Consider the following 18,000-nt stretch of genomic DNA (forward strand, 5'->3'; position numbering starts at 1 on the left):
TAAATGACTGTGAAAATAAATAGCTCAATCAATAAGTAGATAAATATCAGGAAATTCAGAGAAGAAATATAAATGTCCACATGTCCATATTCAATCTCACTAATAATCAAATACATTCAGATTAAGGCAAGGAAATGTGAGTTTCCATCCGTAAAGATCAACGGCCAGGATACAGAGAAAGGGCCACTCCTAGACACTGCCAGTGAGAGTGGAGATTGGCCAGCATTCTAACACGCAACTTGATGGCACCTATCCAAATTTTAAATGTTTACACCATTGGACCCAGTAACTCTACTTCTAGGAAACACAAAGATATACATTGCAGCACTGTTTTTGGTTTGTCTGTTTGGCTGCACCGCACGGTTTGTGGGATCTTCGTTCCCCGACTGGGGATTGAACCCCAGCCGTTGGCAGTAAGAGCATGGAGTCCTAACCACTGGACCGCCAGGGAATTCCCGCAGCATTGTTTATAATAGTGAAAAACTGGAGATGGCCTGCATACGTGTTACAGAGGGCTGGTTAGACAAATTATGCTAATGGCAACTAATATTTACCTGTTGCTTTCGATGTTCCAGGAATTTTCATTAGTATTTTACATGTAATAACTCAATTTAATCCTCACAACCACCCTATGAAGTAGGTTCTCGATGCTGTTATTATGCCTGTTTTACAACTGGGGAAATTAGCCAGTGGGTAAGCTGGGGTGCACACGCAGGCAGCCTGGGTCTAGAACCTGCACCCTTAACCGTATACCACATCCCCAGGTGCTAACATGGAGGGATGTACAAGGCATGCTCCGTGAGGAAAGAAAGCTGTAAAGCAGTACATGTAAATAGGATCCCAGAGAGTGTGCATATAAAACGAAAGGTCTGACAGATTCTCTATGGAGCTTGATATTATGGAAAACATTTACTCTTTTGTTTAGACATCTTTATAGTGTCTGGCTTTTTTACAATTAAAAAATGCATCATTTTTATAATTAGTAAGACAATAAGGATATTTAAAGGTAACAGACCAAAAATTTAAAGGAGAGAGAAAAAAGAAAAAAACACCACATAGGTTGGTAACTAGACTTATCCTGGGGATCATTTTGAAATGTCTAGAAATATTGAATAACTATGTTGTGCACCAGGAACTAACTAGTACTGCAGGTCAGTTATACTTCAAAAACAAAGAAACAAACAAACCCATAGAAAAAGATCAGATTTGTGGTTAACAGAGGTGGGGGGGGTGGAGGGAGGGACTGCAGGTCAGTTATACTTCAAAAACAAAGAAACAAACAAACCCATAGAAAAAGATCAGATTTGTGGTTAACAGAGGTGGGGGGGTGGAGGGAGGGGGAGTTAGATGAAGGTGGTTAAAAGGCACAAACTCCCAGTTATAAGATAAATAAGTACTAGGGATGTAATGTACAACATGATAAATATAACGAACACTGCTGTATGTTGTATATGAAAGTTGTTAAGAGAATAATTCCTAAGAGTTCCCATCACAAGGAGAAAAATTTTCTATTTCTTTTTGTATCTAATGTAAGATGATGGATGTCCACTAAACTTACTGTGACAATGATTTCATGACGTATGCAAGTCAAGTCATCACGCTGTACACCTTAAACTTATACAGTGCTGCATGTCAACCATATCTCAATAAAACTGGAAGAAAAAAAAACACCACATAGGAATTGCACAGCCTGGGGCACTCCCCCCTCCTCAGCCCCCTCACCCAAGCCACGGGATGCGTGTCTTGGGAGGGGCTCCCTCGGGCTGGGGCTGTTTTTTCCCTCAGGAGGAGGTGAAGCCTCCAGGAGGGGCCAGGTGGTGGGCCGCCCTCTCCAGAGCTCTCCAAGGCCAGCTCTTCCCTGAGGAGCTGATACCCCTCCCAGGGCAACGTGCAATCCCCGGCCAAAGTAAACGGACTTCAAAGAAAAACAGTACACTGGATTACAAATACCATCAGAACTGGAGATTAGAAGGGGCCGACCAAGAATTTATACATAGCAAAGATACAGAAGTCTATGGATCTGAGGTTCTAAGAAACACATTGTCTGCTTTAAAAATGCTAATATTTGCTACGTGGGGGAAATGACATCCCCTGCACATACTTTAACTTACGATGAAAATGTTTAAAGGTCAATTTAAACGTGTACATAGGGACACACTACTTTTCAACATCATTTTAGGGGCTACTTGAGCAAAAAGAAAACCCCTGATCGCAGCCCTGTGCCGTGCTGGCTGCCTGATCCAGTCTCTGGATGGCTGATGCCCTGAATCCGCGTGTTCTGAATTTAGGGCTCCGCCAGGCAGTGGGGCAAAAACTGCCTAAATTCTTCTCCTATCTTTGATGTGGTTAACGCCCACATCAAAGGCTCCACCTGTTTTGGGCTGGGAGGGGCCGGGCACTTCCTGCTTAACCATTTCCTTCTGGGTGAGCTACACATAAACTAATTACAAAGCTTTAGCTAAAAGGGCTGGAGCAAAGCAGGGAGCTGCTGCTTAGACTTATGGATGTAATGCTGCCATGCTGATGGCCCCCATCTATGTCTGAGCCCAGTAATAATTAATTTGCTGTTTAAAACAGATTTTAAAGAGCTAACATTTAATCCAAGAAGAAACACTCTCTTTAGCAAACGCTACTACCCTCCGAACAATGAAAAGGTGAATTTCAAAAATGTCCTCTTGCTCATCAAATATGAGAAAATCTGGGCTTTTGAACCAAGCTCCCCCATGAATCTCATTGTTTTTGAGGGCCAAGGCTGTGCTTGAATCTGGTCCAATGTAAGGCCGTGTTTAACCTAAGTTTGCAGGATGATGTGTAAGAGTTCTCTGGAAATACTTCCTGGTGTAGATGGGATTCATAATCTAGGTTCCAGACCTCGATGCCATGATGCGTCTTCTTCCTCATTCTTTTAATTCATCCCATGTGTGCTCACTCAGGGGCACTGCCTCCTTCCTCCCCCTCCCCACACTCAACCTGACTGCCTAGGAGGGCGACTCAGACACAGGGGACAACGACGAGCGACGAGCGGAGGAGGGATGGGGCAGCCCCACAGCACAGGTACCAGGACTGCAGAGAGCGGTCAAGGGGCCGCCCGGGCTAGGCACATACTGTGCAGCTGGCGCGTCGGGGGATGGCACCCTTTAGCACGGATGTTATCTGACCTGGATGTTATTAGACCTGGCTAGTTAGGACAGGCCTCGGGTCAGAATGTCAGGGGACTGACGCTTCCATGGGAGTAGGAATTAGGCCAGGAGGCATGGGGTGTTTGTTGAGTTGAGACACTTGGGCCTGGTCCCCTCTTCCTAATGAGTCACCCCTTCGTCTCCTTGGAGGAAGCCTGGCCCCCACTTGTGATGGCCGGGGAGTGCAGCAGGGCCCTCTGGCTTGGGTGGTAGGTGTTGCTTCATGCTTTGCTCACCGGCATGAAGTGAGCCATGTGGTGGTGATGGGCAGGAGACAGAAAAGAGATGTGGACGGAGGAGCTGGAATAGTGGCTCCAGGGCTATAGTTAACTGAGGAGCTGGACATGCACTGAGGTAGGAAACTAAGAAAAACACATTGGAGTAACTTGAGTTTTGTATTCTAAAGGACTAAGAGAGTTCAGCTAGGCTAGCTAAATGGAAACGATTGAACTAAATATTCTACCCCATTTAGTCCTTAGGCTCACCCTGTGGTGTAGAAATTATCACAACCATTTTATCAGTAAAGCAACAGGCTCAGAAATATCAAGTGACTTGTCCAAGGTCATCTAATAAATAAGAAGTGACACGAATTCAGACCTGAATCCAGTGTTGGTGCCTTTATTCCACTACGCTGATCTAGTCTAAAAGCAGCTTAACTTCTAGGAGGTGAATCATCAGGGCTTTGCAGGGTTGATTCTCCTGGGCTTTGCTTCTCCCCCTCCTAAAGTTATTATTTAGCTAAGATGGCGGGCGGTGGCCTAGGGAGATTTATCTCTATGCTGGAGCTGATGGTGCTTTTCCCTCCTCTCCTCCCCAGCCCCCTACTCACTCGCTAAAAGAAGGAATTGCATCCTATTTGCACAGGTTGCTCTATGTCTACCAGTTCAAAATACATTAAAGTTGGCTGCACCCCCATTCCCCAAAACACACACACACACACACACACACACACACACACACACACACACACACACCATTGTACTTAGAAAGTAGTCAATATTGTGGCCTCCTTATCCAGGAAAGGAGGCTATTAGCGAATAAATTATTCAGTAATAAGCCAACAGGAAGCTGAACTTGGTAAGGAAATAAACTAATCCTGGGCCTGCACAATCCTGGCCTCACACACTCTCTCTCACACACACACACACTCTCTTTCTCTCACACACACACTCTCTCTCACACACACTGTCTCACACACGCTTTCTCTGTCTCACACACACTCACACACATTTTCTCTCTTACACACACTCTCACACACACTCTCTCACACACACTCTCTCACACACACACACACACACACACACACACACACACACACACACACCATTGTACTTAGAAAGTAGTCAATATTGTGGCCTCCTTATCCAGGAAAGGAGGCTATTAGCGAATAAATTATTCAGTAATAAGCCAACAGGAAGCTGAACTTGGTAAGGAAATAAACTAATCCTGGGCCTGCAAAATCCTGGCCTTACCTTCCTATTTTTCTTTCTTTTTCAAGTCAATCCATGGGAAATCCTCTCCTTCAGACATAGCCTGGAAGGGGCAGAAACACAGCCTTCAGGGGAGGGGCTTGCCCTGGGCCCAGGAAGACCAGAGCAGGGCTGACAGGAGAGCAGGGCTGACAGGAGAGCAGGGAAAGGCCCTGCCTGGAGGAGGGAGGGAAAGATGGGGACACGGGGGTAAGTTGGGGAGTGCGTTTTCAAAGGAGGAAATAGATGTGTGGAGGGGGAGGTCCCTTGGCAGATTTTCTGCCTCGCTCTTGAAATTCCATGGCCAACAAGTCAGCTTGGAATGAAGTATTCCATCTTCCTGCTTCCCGAGAATGCTTTTTCCTCAACAGAGAACTCTGAGCATCCTGAAGTTCTGAAAGGGGAATGTCAAGTTCAGAAAGAAGAAAGAGGTGCTCTGGAGTCACACAGGGACAAGGACAAATAATGTAAGATGGCACTCGTACGAGGTACTCAGACTCACATAGACAGAAAGTAGAATGGTTTTTACAAGAGGTTGATGGGAGGGAGGAATGGGGAGCTAGTGTTTCATGGGATGATAAAAAGTTCTGGAGACGGATGGTGGTGATGGTTGCAGAAGGCTATATATGTGCTTAATACGACTGAACTGCACATTTGGTTCAAATGGTAGTTTTTAGCTTATGTACAAAAAAAAGATAAGCTAAATCTAATAAAGCCTTTAGATCTAACTTTCAGTTTACAGTAAAAACAGGGATTAATGGAACAAATTAAGTGACACTGTGAAGACACATCAGGCAAATGTAGAATGTGGGACATTCTACAAGAAAACCGGCCTGAACTTTGAAAAGTCAACCTCATGGGGGAAAGAAATGGAGTAGTTGTTTGAATTAAAAGAGACTAAAAAGGGACTTCCCTAGTGGCGCAGTGGTTAAGAATCCGCCTGCCAATGTAGGGAAAACATGGGTTTGAACCCTGGTCCGGGAAGATCCCATGTGCCGCAGAGCAACTAAGCCCGCGTGCCACAACTACTGAGCCTGCGCTCTAGAGCTCGTGAGCCACAACTACTGAGCCTGCGAGCCACAACTACTGACGCCCAAGCGCCTAGATCCTGTTCTCTGCAACAAGAGAAGCCACTGCGATGAGAAGCTGGCGCACCGCAGTGAAGAGCAGCCCCCGCTCGCCGCAACTAGAGAAAGCCCGCGCAGCAACGAAGACTCAACGCAGCCAAAAAAAAAAGAATGCCCCAAGGCAAATAAAACTGTGATAAATTCAAGAACTGTATTTAAAAAATGAGACTAAAAAGACACAATAACCAAATGTAATGCATGCGTTTAATAGGATCCTGCATCAAAAATGAACAAACCAAATTAAAAGACATATTTGAAATGACTGGGGAAATTTGATTATGGACTAGATATTAGGTGATATGATAGACATAATGTTAGTTTTCTTAGGTCTGAATATGGTACTGCGGTTATGTTAGAGAATGTCCTTATTTTTAGGAGCTACTTGTGCAATACACTGCAATATCTCGGGGTGAAGTGTCATATCTACAACCTACGTTCAAATGATCCAGAAAAGGGCTTCCCTGGTGGCGCAGTGGTTAAGAATCAGCCTGCCAATGCAGGCGACATGAGTTCGAGCCCTGGCCGGGAAGATGCCACATGCCACGGAGCAACTGAGCCTGTGCGTCACAAGTACTGAGCCCGCGATCTAGAGCCCGTGCTCTGCAACAAGAGAAGCCACCGCAATGAGAAGCTCGCATGCAGCAACGAAGACCCAACGCAACCAAAAATAAAAAATAAAAAAATCAAATAAATTTATTTAAAAAAAAAAAAGATCCAGAAAAAACAAAAGCCTCACATACCCGTAAAGAGGGATAAAGCAAATATGGCAGAAGGGAAACAACCGTTGAATCCTAGGTGGTGGGTGAACACTGTAGACTTCTTTCCATTTTTCTGTATGTTGAAAATATTCTTAATAAAACGTTGGGAGAGAAAAGTTCCAGCTGCGCAATGTAAGGAGCTGTGTGACCTTGGGCACCCTCCTGGCCTCTCAGGCCTTCGTCTCACCTAAAGAACAGAGCTAAAACACCTACTTCACACTGTCGTCTGGATTAAAAGTGTAAATCACCTGGTCCAGTGGTCCAGGTGCCCAGTGGCTGCGGAGTTATCGTCATTAGTATTATTGTGACAGTCCCCAGCACGGTGTCAGGTATATAGAGGGATGAGTGGCTTTGGGAAAGTCACTTGAGCTCCCCGGGCCTCAGTGACGCCGCCTGGTGTGGGGTGAGGGGCCCCGTAGAGGCCACCGCACCCTCCCGCGCGAGCTGGTAAAAGTGCAACTGCTGGGGGCGTGGCGGCCGGAGCGCGGGCTGCGGAAGCGGGGGCGGAGCTTGCGGTGGCAGCAAGGATCCCGCAGCCTCTCGGAGTTTGGGGGCGGAGTCTCTGTCTCGCGGACCAGTAGCGGAGTAGCTGTCAAAACGCGCGCCGAAGGGAAAAGGAGATCGCAGGCGGATCCCAGGGCTTGGCGCTAGGCCGCTTGGGGGAGCGTCCTCTCTCCCCCGGACTGGGCCGCCTGGTCCGCCCGGGCCCTTTGCGTCTCCGGTACCCAGGCCAAGAGAGGGGGAACTGCAGACCAGAACCCCGACCCGGCTGTCTCCTCCCGGCGTGACCGCTCGTTAGAGCCACGTAGACTTCTGCCCCTGCTTCCTCCTTTGTAAAGTGAGAGCAGTAAAAACCCGATGTAGGGGGAGGACGGGACATGCCCGAATGACTCAGAGGTGGGAGGCGGTGAGGGGGAGGATGGCGGCTTTTCCCCCCTGCCTCGTGGCAGTTTAACTGAAATGAAGTAATAGCTTCTGGCTAGCTCACAGAGTAATACTTTACAGTTCCTGTACCTACAGAGTATAGCAGGAGCTGAAAAGTACATGGTGCCTGGGACAGCACCCAAAAGGAGTACGTCGGATATTGATTACCCGAAACTGGATGTTAATTAGGTATTAGCGGATACCAAGGAATCACTGATAGTTTCGTTACTGTTATGGCAGATAAAGCCATTATCACATCTTCAATAAAAGTAACCATTTTCTGGAGGTGCATGCTGAAGGGGGAATTGACAATGTCTGCGAGTTGCTTTAAAACAAATGATGATAGACCAAAGTTTTAGTTGTTGCTTTGTCTAAGGGATGTGATGGTCATTGATCTTGCTTCTGAGGCTAGAGAATACTTTAAACACAGTACTTTAAGAGAAACAGACCTCTGTGGGGAGGGTATCTTCTCTAACCCCCACCTCTAGAAAAGACATTGTAAAAAGTCCAGTCTCACTCAGAGACAGCCCTGACTGTGTACAGCTGTTGGAGCTTTTCGTGGTTAATCATTTTTTTCCTGCATCTTAACACTTCTTTCTCTTCAATCATTTTTGGCGTTTTGCCAGATGCAGAGCAGAAGTCTCTGGCAAATCTGAAAGACCGCGTACGAAGTGAAATGACAACTGTTACTAAGTTCGTGTCTCCACCCTCACCCGAATGGAGGTTTTCAACCCCCCCTTTAGGCTCTTTGATGCCCAATAAGCAGTAAATGAATTCCTAGTTCTTCAATCATTCTCTGAACCTTTTCTCAGGAATTTTTGCTCAGTTTGCAATTTTTAAAACAATGTCGACATAGAGGACAGGGGTCTGACAGCAGACACGATTTCAGGGGGAAACTGCACCAAAGGCCCACTCTCTGTTATTAACTTGAAAGTTTGCAAAGGACTTCGCATTTTACGTGAATTATCTCATTTAATCCTTTCATTTTATTAGTAATCCCACAGGTCAGGTATGGCTACGGGGCCCATTTTACCAACGAGGGCACCAGATCTTTGTCAGATGACGTGTCCTAGTGACTCAGCAGCCCGCGCCCCTAACCGTTTGACAGTACGGTCACCACCGACCACCCCACACATTTGCTGGACCTCAGGGACCCTGCTTGCACCTCCGCCCAGGTACACGTATCTAAATCGCCACAGCCACGCTCCCTCGCAGCCAGGGGCTTTGCACAGGCATTTGCACCAACCTCATTTGCAAAACCATTTACCCGGAACCGCGAAACGGGTTCAAGAGACGTTTTCAGAGAGGTGGGGCTCGGCGGGGTGGGGAATCCTCTCCCGCTCCGCGGCGGGCGGGCTCCAATCGCTTTGCTTCATTCAATCCCAAACATTTCCGGTACGAGCGAGTGCCCGCGCGCGCCAGGGCCACCGGAGCGCGCAGGGCCTGCAGCCTTTGTCCGTTGGGGCTCTCAGGGATATGGGCAGTGGCGCCCCCAGCCCAGCCTGCGGCCCACAGAGGCCCGGGAGGGGTAGGTCCGGAGGGTCCCAGGAGAGCAGGGCCGACCGGCGCTCGCGCGCTACGCCGGAATCTGCCACGGGAGGCGTGGCCAGCGGCCGGCATCCATCCAATGGGGAAGCGGCCACGCCCACTGCGCACGCCTATGAGGGATGCTTTAAATTTCCGGCGCCGCCGTGCAGGGCTTCCCATGACCTGCGCGCAGCCCCACCTGGCCGAGACGTACGCAGCAGCCATGCTCTCCGTCCGCGTCCCGCTCGCCACCATCGCTGACCCGCAGCAGCAGCATCCCCTCCAGCTCTCGCCTATGAAGGGGCTCAGCCTGGCAGACAAGGAGAACACTGTGAGCGCGCAGGGGCGAGGGGCGGGGCAGGGCGGCGGGGTCCTGTAGGACGCGGGCAGGCCTCTCACCGGGCGTCTCCCTGCAGCCCCCGTCCCTCAGCGGGACCCGCGTGCTGGCCAGCAAGACCGCGAGGAGGATCTTCCAGGAGCCCGCCGAGCCGGTGAGTAGGCGGGCTGGGGGCGCCCGGTGAGGGGGCGCTGCAGGAAGGCTGTGCAGGAGGAGCCTGCTCTTGGCGCCAAAGCCTCATTGTCTCCTCTCAAACCCTACCCCCTCCCGGGCCCGCGCTCCTTTCCCGCCAAAGTCTCTTCCCGATCATTTACTACTTTACACATCTGGACCTTTTCCTATTATGTCTCTACTATAGTCCTGCTCTGTTATGTACAGAACCCATGTGTGACAACCGACATACGTTAAACCGCATGAAATTCCCGATAATTGGACATACTTTGCTTGAAAAAAAAAATGACAGTTTCATGGTTCGCCGTATACTTGACATTTTCCTTCCTTTCTCCCCCAGCAGAAGCCTAAGCTATCTGCCCCCAGTGTGGAGGATGAACCACTTCTGAAAGAAAACCCCCGCCGCTTTGTCATCTTTCCTATCGAATACCATGATATTTGGCAGATGTATAAGAAAGCTGAGGCTTCCTTTTGGACAGCTGAGGAGGTAATCGGATTCAGGAACTAGGAGACTTAAAAGACAGTTGGAAGCATTGCCCCTAACTCTAGAGGAAGACCCCTGCAGTGCCGGTTATAACTTGTTTGAAATGTGCTTTGCTTTCCTCGTGTTCCTCTTGGGAATGCTTGCCCACAGAGGGAGGATATTAGATGTTCTCACTGGCAGAGTGCATGAGGGGTATATTAATCAAGCGATACTAGTAGACTTAAAGTTGAAGAATTACGCATATGTGTGAGGTCCTGCACGTTTGAACCCCTTGTGAACGTCTGTACTCCAGGTGGACCTTTCCAAGGACATTCAGCACTGGGAAGCCCTGAAGCCTGAGGAGAGATATTTCATTTCGCATGTTCTGGCTTTCTTTGCAGCAAGTGATGGCATAGTAAATGAAAACTTGGTGAGTTTCCAAAAATAAAGTCTACTTTTATGCATTTCAAGACTTAAGAGAACTACTAATTTTCTTTTTGTGTCTTTTAAATTTTTCCACACTGAATGTGTATATATCTGTAAGCTAGTATTTATATTCCATGGCATTTCTTGTTCTATAATATGCTTTGCAGTTATTTCTTCCTTATGGTATTTTTTCCCCAAACTGTAGAGAAGCTCAAAGACAATGTTAAGTGGTAGTAATAGATCTACAACCCTGGTAGCTATCTATTTGCTCTCCTTTTTGTGGCTTTGCTGTTTTAATAATTTGGTTGCATATATGTCTTGTTGAGTGCATCCTCCTTGCAATGAATTAAAAAGAATGAATTGCTGTTTCTACCTTACGATGGTACAAAAGAGGAAGTGTGACGCAACCGGTGTTCATTGACTGAGTTGCTGCTGGTAGATTTTCCTTAAACTGATCTTTGTGTTTTACCACTAGGTGGAGCGGTTTAGCCAAGAAGTTCAGATTACGGAAGCCCGTTGTTTCTATGGCTTCCAAATTGCCATGGAAAACATACATTCTGAAATGTATAGTCTCCTCATTGACACTTACATTAAAGATTCCAAAGAAAGGTGAGTATTTGGGTGGTGATATGCCAACACATTTAAGATTACCAATTGTTACTTTTTGAAATCATATAGAGATAGAAGAATGACTCTAAAATGACTAAGTCAGAGAAATTCCTAGCACCCATGGTCCTGTCTGCTCTGAAGAAGAGGTCTAAATTCACTTTACTAGCCAATCACTTAAAAACAAAGTTATGAGTTTACTCCATTTTATAGGGGTGGAAGTATACTGCTGAATGTCCAACCTAATGCCTTCTGAAAAAACATCCCTAAAGGCTGTGTCTGATGCCCTAAAACCTAGCTAGGTCTGATGGTTTTCACGTCTGGCAAATCTGTCAACCTACGACTTGAGCCTGGGGCAGGGTGGAGAGGGTGGAGGACGCAAAGTAGAACATAAAACTTGCCTCATAAGGGGCTGTAACATAATATAGAAAATAAGACCTAGGAGTATAAGTAGAGGAATTACATGCTAGTGCAGAGGCAGCCGTGAACCGTGAGATTGATTTAGGCACACAGCTGTCTGCCTGAAATGATGGTTTATACTGGAGGATGATAGAAGAGAAATATAGGTAGCCTCGGACCTATATTACATTTTCAAGATTGACTGGAAAGGAGGGGAGAGTTAGAAATGGGCGTTTGGGTAGTCTAGATACGAAGGTCAGCTTCAGGACAAGAGCCTGTGTAGAACAGAAGTGGTGAAGCTGGAGAGTGGCCTCTTGTAGATGACTTGGAAGAAAGTGAAGAGGGAAAATGAGTAGTGACTTGAAAGCCTAGCAGGATTGAGGAGATTCATTGGGGGTAAAAAGATTTGAACATGTTTGTAGACAGAAATGAAAAAAGAAAGTAAAGGTAGGGGCATGATTGGGATACATTACCGGAACAGGTAGGATCAGGAAGGCCTGGTGGTTGAGTTTTGAAAGCTAGGGAGAGGCAAGACCCAGGTTGACGTGGAAAGAGAATGAAAGGAACCCAATGGCCTGATGACCTTGGCTTCAGAAAACAAGATCATCTGGGAAGGAAGAGGCTGGGCTGGGGAATCTGTAGACTCCCAAGGAGGGGATGGGGAGGAAGAGAGTAATAAGGAAGGCCCAGGTACAGGTAGGGCCAGTTGATTTGCTTTTCTGACCTGGGATCAACATTGTAGCATAGAATTATAGCTGGAAGCAATCTCAGGTTGTTTAGTTTATTGGCTTTAATCGCTTTATTATATACTTGTGGCATCTGGGGCCCAAATAATTGGCACAATGATAGGAGTGCGGGCATGCATTTAGGGAGATAATGGTCAGCATAGCTTAAACAGTCCTAGCAGTTAAGATTTTTTTTTTTTTTTTTTTTTTTTTTTTTGTGGTACGCGGGCCTTCCTCTGCTGTGGCCTCTCCCGTTGCAGGGCACAGGCTCCGGGCGCGCAGGCCCAGCGGCCATGGCTCACGGGCCCAGCCGCTCCGCGGCACGTGGCATCCTCCCAGACCGGGGCGCGAGCCCGGTTCCCCTGCATCGGCGGGCGGACGCGCAACCACTGCGCCACCAGGGAAGCCCCCTAGCAGTTAAGATTTTATAGTTCTTCGCAGTTAAAGGTAGGGCCTGTGAACCTTGTCATGACCTGGACTTGAAATAAGTAAGCCAATAAACGCTCTTGGTGTAATAGACTGAGTTTTCATGTTAGTAGATCTTGGGGCTCTGCGTGAATGAATGGATACCTAAATTTGTATTAACATCAACCAAATGAATGTTGAGATTTTTGAAAACACTGGAGGAAAAAGCAAACAAGTAAAAAGAAAACATTTCAGTTTGAATCCCAGATTGGCCTTGGTTCCAATGCTGTTACCCAGAAGCTTAGGATAGGAGGGCTCTGCTGGAATTGCTGACGCTCTCTGTGCCTACAGGGAATTCCTCTTCAATGCCATTGAGACAATGCCTTGTGTAAAGAAGAAGGCAGACTGGGCCTTGTGTTGGATTGGGGACAAAGAGGCTACGTATGGTAAGGATACCTTGGCCCTACTTACCCCTGAGCTTCGTCTTCTAAGTGATGTTACTGGTTTGTTCCTATGAACACAAACAGATACTCACTAGAAATATTTTGGCGTTAACTCTAGGGGAACGTGTCGTAGCCTTTGCCGCAGTGGAAGGAATCTTCTTTTCTGGTTCTTTTGCATCGATATTCTGGCTCAAAAAACGAGGACTGATGCCCGGCCTCACATTTTCCAATGAACTTATTAGCAGAGACGAGGTGAGTCCAGTTCAGATAGCAGGCTGACCTGCACCCCAAACACCTACAACCCTGTGTTCACTGGAGGGAACCCGAGATGCCAGATTGCCTTAAGTGTACATTTAACAAGTGGCTTCAACCATGTACATACTTGGCAGAGAATGAAATACTTTAGATAATTCGCTGAAATTATTTTACTCGTGTTCTCAATATATATAGGTATTGCTCTATAGGTGATGGGGTTTTTTTTTTAAGGGAAGTTCTATTATTTCTACCTAGTCTCCTTTTGTACCTCAAAGTTAGCTGGTGAGCATCTCAGTGAATCTATTCTGGTCCAGTATACGTCTTTGAATGCACTTGGATTAAAGTGCAGAAGGAAAAGTGAAGGTGCCCAGACGTTCTAGTGTAAGTCCCACCGGCACTGGGATTTTTTTTTTTTTTTAATTTAATTTATTTATTTTTGGCTGCGTTGGGTCTTCGTTGCTGCGCGCGGGCTTTCTCTAGTTGTGGCGAGCGGGGGCTGCTCTTTGTTGCGGTGCGCGGGCTTCTCATTGCGGTGGCTTCTCTGGTTGCGGAGCACGGGCTCTAGGCGCGCGGGCTTCAGTAGCGTGGCTCCCGGGCTCTAGAGCGCAGGCTCAGTAGTTGTGGCGCACGGGCTTAGCTGCTCTGCGGCGTGTGGGATCTTCCCAGACCAGGGCTCGAGCCCGTGTCCCCTGCATTGGCAGGTGGATTCTTAACCACTGCACCACCAGGGAAGCCCGGCACTGGGATTTAATGCACTAAGACTTGCAGACTTGATTCACTCGAAATTGCATTCCCGATTTCCCAGACATTAGGTTTTAAATCTAAAAACTAACTAGCCTAGTCAGAGTTTTGCCTTTCCTGCTGGGAATAGTGGCAACAGTAGAGCTCAGGGCTGTAGAAAGAATGCTCTGAGTGCAAGTTCTGCCCAGTCCTTTGCCACCACACAGAGCGGCGAGGACCAGACCTGGCCTGCTGTCCTCGGGGGGGCAGCCCTAAGGCCCCTGGGTGGGACCGAGCCTGCCTAGGTGACACAGCCCCTGAGTCATCTTCCCTTCTACAGTTAAAATGCTCTGAGTCTGGCCACGCAAGATGTATAAGGAGAATACAGACCAGTATAAAGCAGTTTCCTATTCCACGTTAATGCTAGAAGACTGCTGGTTTGATAGTGACATTAAACCTTTTCTTCTAGGGTTTACACTGTGACTTTGCCTGCCTGATGTTCAAACACCTGCTACACAAACCTTCGGAGCAGAGAGTCAAAGAAATAATCGTCAATGCAGTTAGGATAGAACAGGTGGGTGACGCGTGGAGGCCTCGTGCTTGCTGGAAGCCCTCTTGATGCTTCTGTTTTATTGAGAAGCTGTGTCCTGGTCCCTAGGAGTTCCTCACGGAGGCCCTGCCAGTGAAGCTTATCGGGATGAACTGCGCTCTGATGAAGCAGTACATCGAATTCGTGGCAGACAGACTCATGCTGGAGCTGGGTTTTGGCAAGGTAGAGTGTTGTGGGTAGCCCTCTGGTCCTTTCTGAAGCTGGTGTTCTGTATTTATGTTTTGCTGTGAACCTTTTCAGGTTTTCAGAGTAGAAAATCCATTTGACTTTATGGAGAATATTTCACTGGAAGGGAAGACTAACTTCTTTGAGAAGAGAGTAGGCGAGTATCAGAGGATGGGAGTGATGTCCAGTCCGACAGAGAATTCCTTTACCTTGGATGCTGACTTCTAAGTGAACTGAAGATGTGCTCTTATTTTGCTGATTTTTCTCTTTTTCCTTCTCATCAAAAGAGAAAAAAATCAGCTACTTGAACTGTATTAACCAGCTACACCATAAATCTCCCATAAAGTTCATTAATGGCATGTTTAAAACTGTGTAGCTACCTCAAAGTCAATCCTGTTAATGCTAGGGGGGTCACCTAGATTGAAAGCGTAGACAGAAGCTACTCGGATTCTGATGAAAGATCTTGTCCATGTTTGGCGTTCGCAAGCAGGCTGGCTGTACACGACTTCACCCTGGCTCTTAACAGCACCTTCCTTGGCCTCAAAGTGTGGGGAGTCAAGCGAGTTTGATCCAGCAGGAATAAACAGTTACTACCACAAGGCAGTAGGAAGACCTCAGACTCACTGCTTCAGATTTTAAAGCAGATTTTAAAGTTTACTTATGATTTGTATATAAAACTGGCACTTTACACACAAATAAACATAGTTTGTACTGTCAGGGTGAAGGCTTGATTTAACCTAAATTTGTTGGTTTCTACACCAAATACAAAAGTATTCTGTTTACCACTAACGGGAGCCAATTCAAGATTTACTAGGTGATCAACGTAGGTTAAACCTGTGTAAACTAAGGGTGTTATTTTTATTCTTTCTTTTCTTTGATGAATTGAAGAGCTTTTTAACTCAATCCTGTGCACACTTAGGTATCAGTATCAGCCAGGTGGTGCCACATAGAACACAGGTTCGTCTCGTGTTCTGTAGCCCCTGTTGAGTATCGCGGGATAAGAGATGTGGAGAAAGGAGACTCTTAACGTAGGTCATTAGGAACTGAAGTGTGATCCGGACTCACTGTGGGTAACCTGGGTGTGCATGAGGGGCGGTATCATTTAATTTCTCAAATTGTATGTCCCCCAACTTCAAGTTAGTATGAAAAAATCCTTGAAGAGTCTTCCTAGCTGGGATCCAAGATATTAACTTTGTAAATTGGTTTTCAAATCATCCTTGAATGAAAGGGCCCACGTAAGATCTTTCTCCTATTAAGCGGTAAAACCAGGACTGAAATTGCTTCTCCTAAAAGTTCAGTGTTTATTCTGATTTTGTTTAATTTGTGTGTAAGTAGGTACTGTTGACTTAACCATCTGTACTTTACTTTTAAGTTAGAAAGTTGTTCTACTATATTTTTTTTATATCATATCTGTAGTTCATACTTTAAAATAATTACCCAGTATTATTTTGCAGTTCATAATTGACTGAGTGGATATTGTTCAGTGCAATTGCTCCTAGGATTTGCCTAAATGTGAACATCATCTACTGGATTCTTAAACTTCAGTAGAAAGCTAGTGTTATGTGAATAATAATACATGTTCCACTCAAATATTAATTTCAAGAGAAAGTGTAAACTTAATAGATATATTTAATAGGGCTAGTTTGAATCAACCTGCCTTTATGTTCCCTCCCCCCTCCAAAAACGATGTTACGTGGAAGGTAATGCATGACACACACCGACCCTTTGGCCACGTTTGTTAACACATTGTGTTGTGTGTTGGCTGACCACTGGCCTGTTCTACTGTCAGTTTTCTTCATTTATTGTATTAATGTAAATGGTAAAATAGTCAATTTAAAAATGTCTGTAGCATGGCACCCTTTTCTACCTTTTAAATTATTGTTATAAAGTTAATCTAGATTTTACGGTGGTCCTTACACTTGTGCAACACGAAAATAAACACCTCGCCTGGCGTTGTCAGGTACAGGTGGCACTGGGAAGCAGATTTTAGGTTTCTACCTCCCATTAGCTGTGTGATGCAAGCACTAGCTTCTGCCAACTAAGATTCGGTTTTTTAATGTTTAAAGGGAAACAGATTTTGTCTAAAGCGTTTCAGAGTCCTGATACTGAGTACTGCACAGTGTCAATGATTTAAATAAAACCGTTCTCATGTCAGTGCCTTGATAAAATTTGCATTTCAATTCAGGAAGAAAAAGCCAGGAAGTTTTCATAAATACTGAATAGGAGTTCATTTGCTTTTAGCAGTTCTAGGGAGGAGGGGGCTTTCGTCATGCCTGTCCTGGCCCAAGGTATGTGGGAAACAGGTTCACTTGAGAGATGATGCCCCAGAGGATCTGCCGCAGGGGCTTGGGCTGGTCCCCTTTGTCTATAAACGCCCTTTCCCGGGGCTATCCCCCCCCACCTTCACCTGTCTGTTCCCAAATTAGCAAAGTATTCATTGTGTGTCACCACTTCAGATGTGCACTTATCCACTGAGCGAACAGCAGCTGTCTCGCTGGGCACGTTCTCTGTCGGAGGTGGGACCGAGGACGGACGCAGCCCCCCCTGGGCGGTTTAGGTTTACTCAAGGAGGAAGCTGGATGCCTAAGTAAATCCTGGTGTTAGGTGGCGGTGCAGTTCCAGAGCCAAAGCAGGGAAGGCGCCGCAGGGAATGCTAAGTGGGTGGGAACCTTTAGGAGCCGTGTGGTGACATTGCTTTTCCGCGGTAGAGGTGGGGATTGGGGGTGAATCTTACTGATTGATCTGCTCCTGCCTTCCCGCTCTGTTGCATTAAGAGTCCTCCTCTGTTTCTTCTATGAAGGAGAATGTTCACTTAGAAGGCACAAGTTTTAGCCACTCCCTCTCTCGGAGCACACAGCCTCCAAAGATCAGGGCCCTCAGGGAGTGGCTGGTGGATGCGATTAACTGGAGCTGGTATTTGGGGCTGGATAGTGTCTTGGGTAGAAGTGTGCTGTGTCCCGAGGAGTCTTGTGGGCAGCTTTGCCTTTGCACCCCAAGGGCACTCAGTGCCTTTATTATTGGATTCATAGTGTTGGGTTGGTGGCACCATTGAGTACTTTCCAGGCAGCTGTGCTCTAGGGATCATCAACTATTAGAACAGCCTCTCAGTGGGCAGCCCAAGGTCATGGTTTTTCTTACCATCCATCCGCCTGTGCCAGCTGCCCGTGTTCTTTCTCGGACACATCTCCATACTTCACTTGGAGGGGCCTGCGTCACAGTTAGTGTGGTCAGACCACTGAGTGTGAATTGCCTCTGGTATTAAAAGGCTCAGGGGCCCCATCCCAGACCTGC

The 18,000-nt window shown here is 46.8% G+C and overlaps 1 protein-coding gene across 2 annotated transcripts; it reads left to right on the forward strand.

Moving 5' to 3' along the window:
* Positions 1–9,142: 9,142 nt before the first annotated feature.
* Positions 9,143–16,863, forward strand: RRM2 (ribonucleotide reductase regulatory subunit M2). 2 transcript variants are annotated; one of them, XM_024118941.2, is made up of 10 exons: positions 9,143–9,315; positions 9,401–9,475; positions 9,833–9,979; positions 10,269–10,385; positions 10,857–10,990; positions 12,868–12,962; positions 13,078–13,211; positions 14,404–14,508; positions 14,593–14,706; positions 14,785–16,863. In XM_024118941.2, the coding sequence occupies exons 1-10, from the start codon at positions 9,163–9,165 to the stop codon at positions 14,935–14,937; spliced, it is 1,227 nt and encodes a 408-aa protein (XP_023974709.1). In that variant the 5' UTR covers positions 9,143–9,162; the 3' UTR covers positions 14,938–16,863. The 2 variants fall into 2 exon arrangements, with proteins under 2 accessions (XP_023974709.1, XP_007127709.2); XM_007127647.3 differs by having other exon boundaries at positions 9,836–9,979.
* The last annotated feature ends 1,137 nt before the right edge of the window (positions 16,864–18,000 follow it).

The sequence above is a fragment of the Physeter macrocephalus genome, chromosome 12, assembly GCF_002837175.3.
Source record: "Physeter macrocephalus isolate SW-GA chromosome 12, ASM283717v5, whole genome shotgun sequence".
NCBI classification, from domain to species: Eukaryota; Metazoa; Chordata; class Mammalia; order Artiodactyla; family Physeteridae; genus Physeter; species Physeter macrocephalus.

Bases quoted from the DNA above. Each gene is read 5' to 3' on its own strand.
- RRM2 (XM_024118941.2), top strand. From the start codon at position 9,163: ATGACCTGCGCGCAGCCCCACCTGGCCGAGACGTACGCAGCAGCCATG. The intron at 9,476-9,832 runs GTGAGTAGGCGG...TTTCTCCCCCAG, and splicing joins TCCAGGAGCCCGCCGAGCCG to CAGAAGCCTAAGCTATCTGC. The intron at 9,980-10,268 runs GTAATCGGATTC...TCTGTACTCCAG, and splicing joins CCTTTTGGACAGCTGAGGAG to GTGGACCTTTCCAAGGACAT.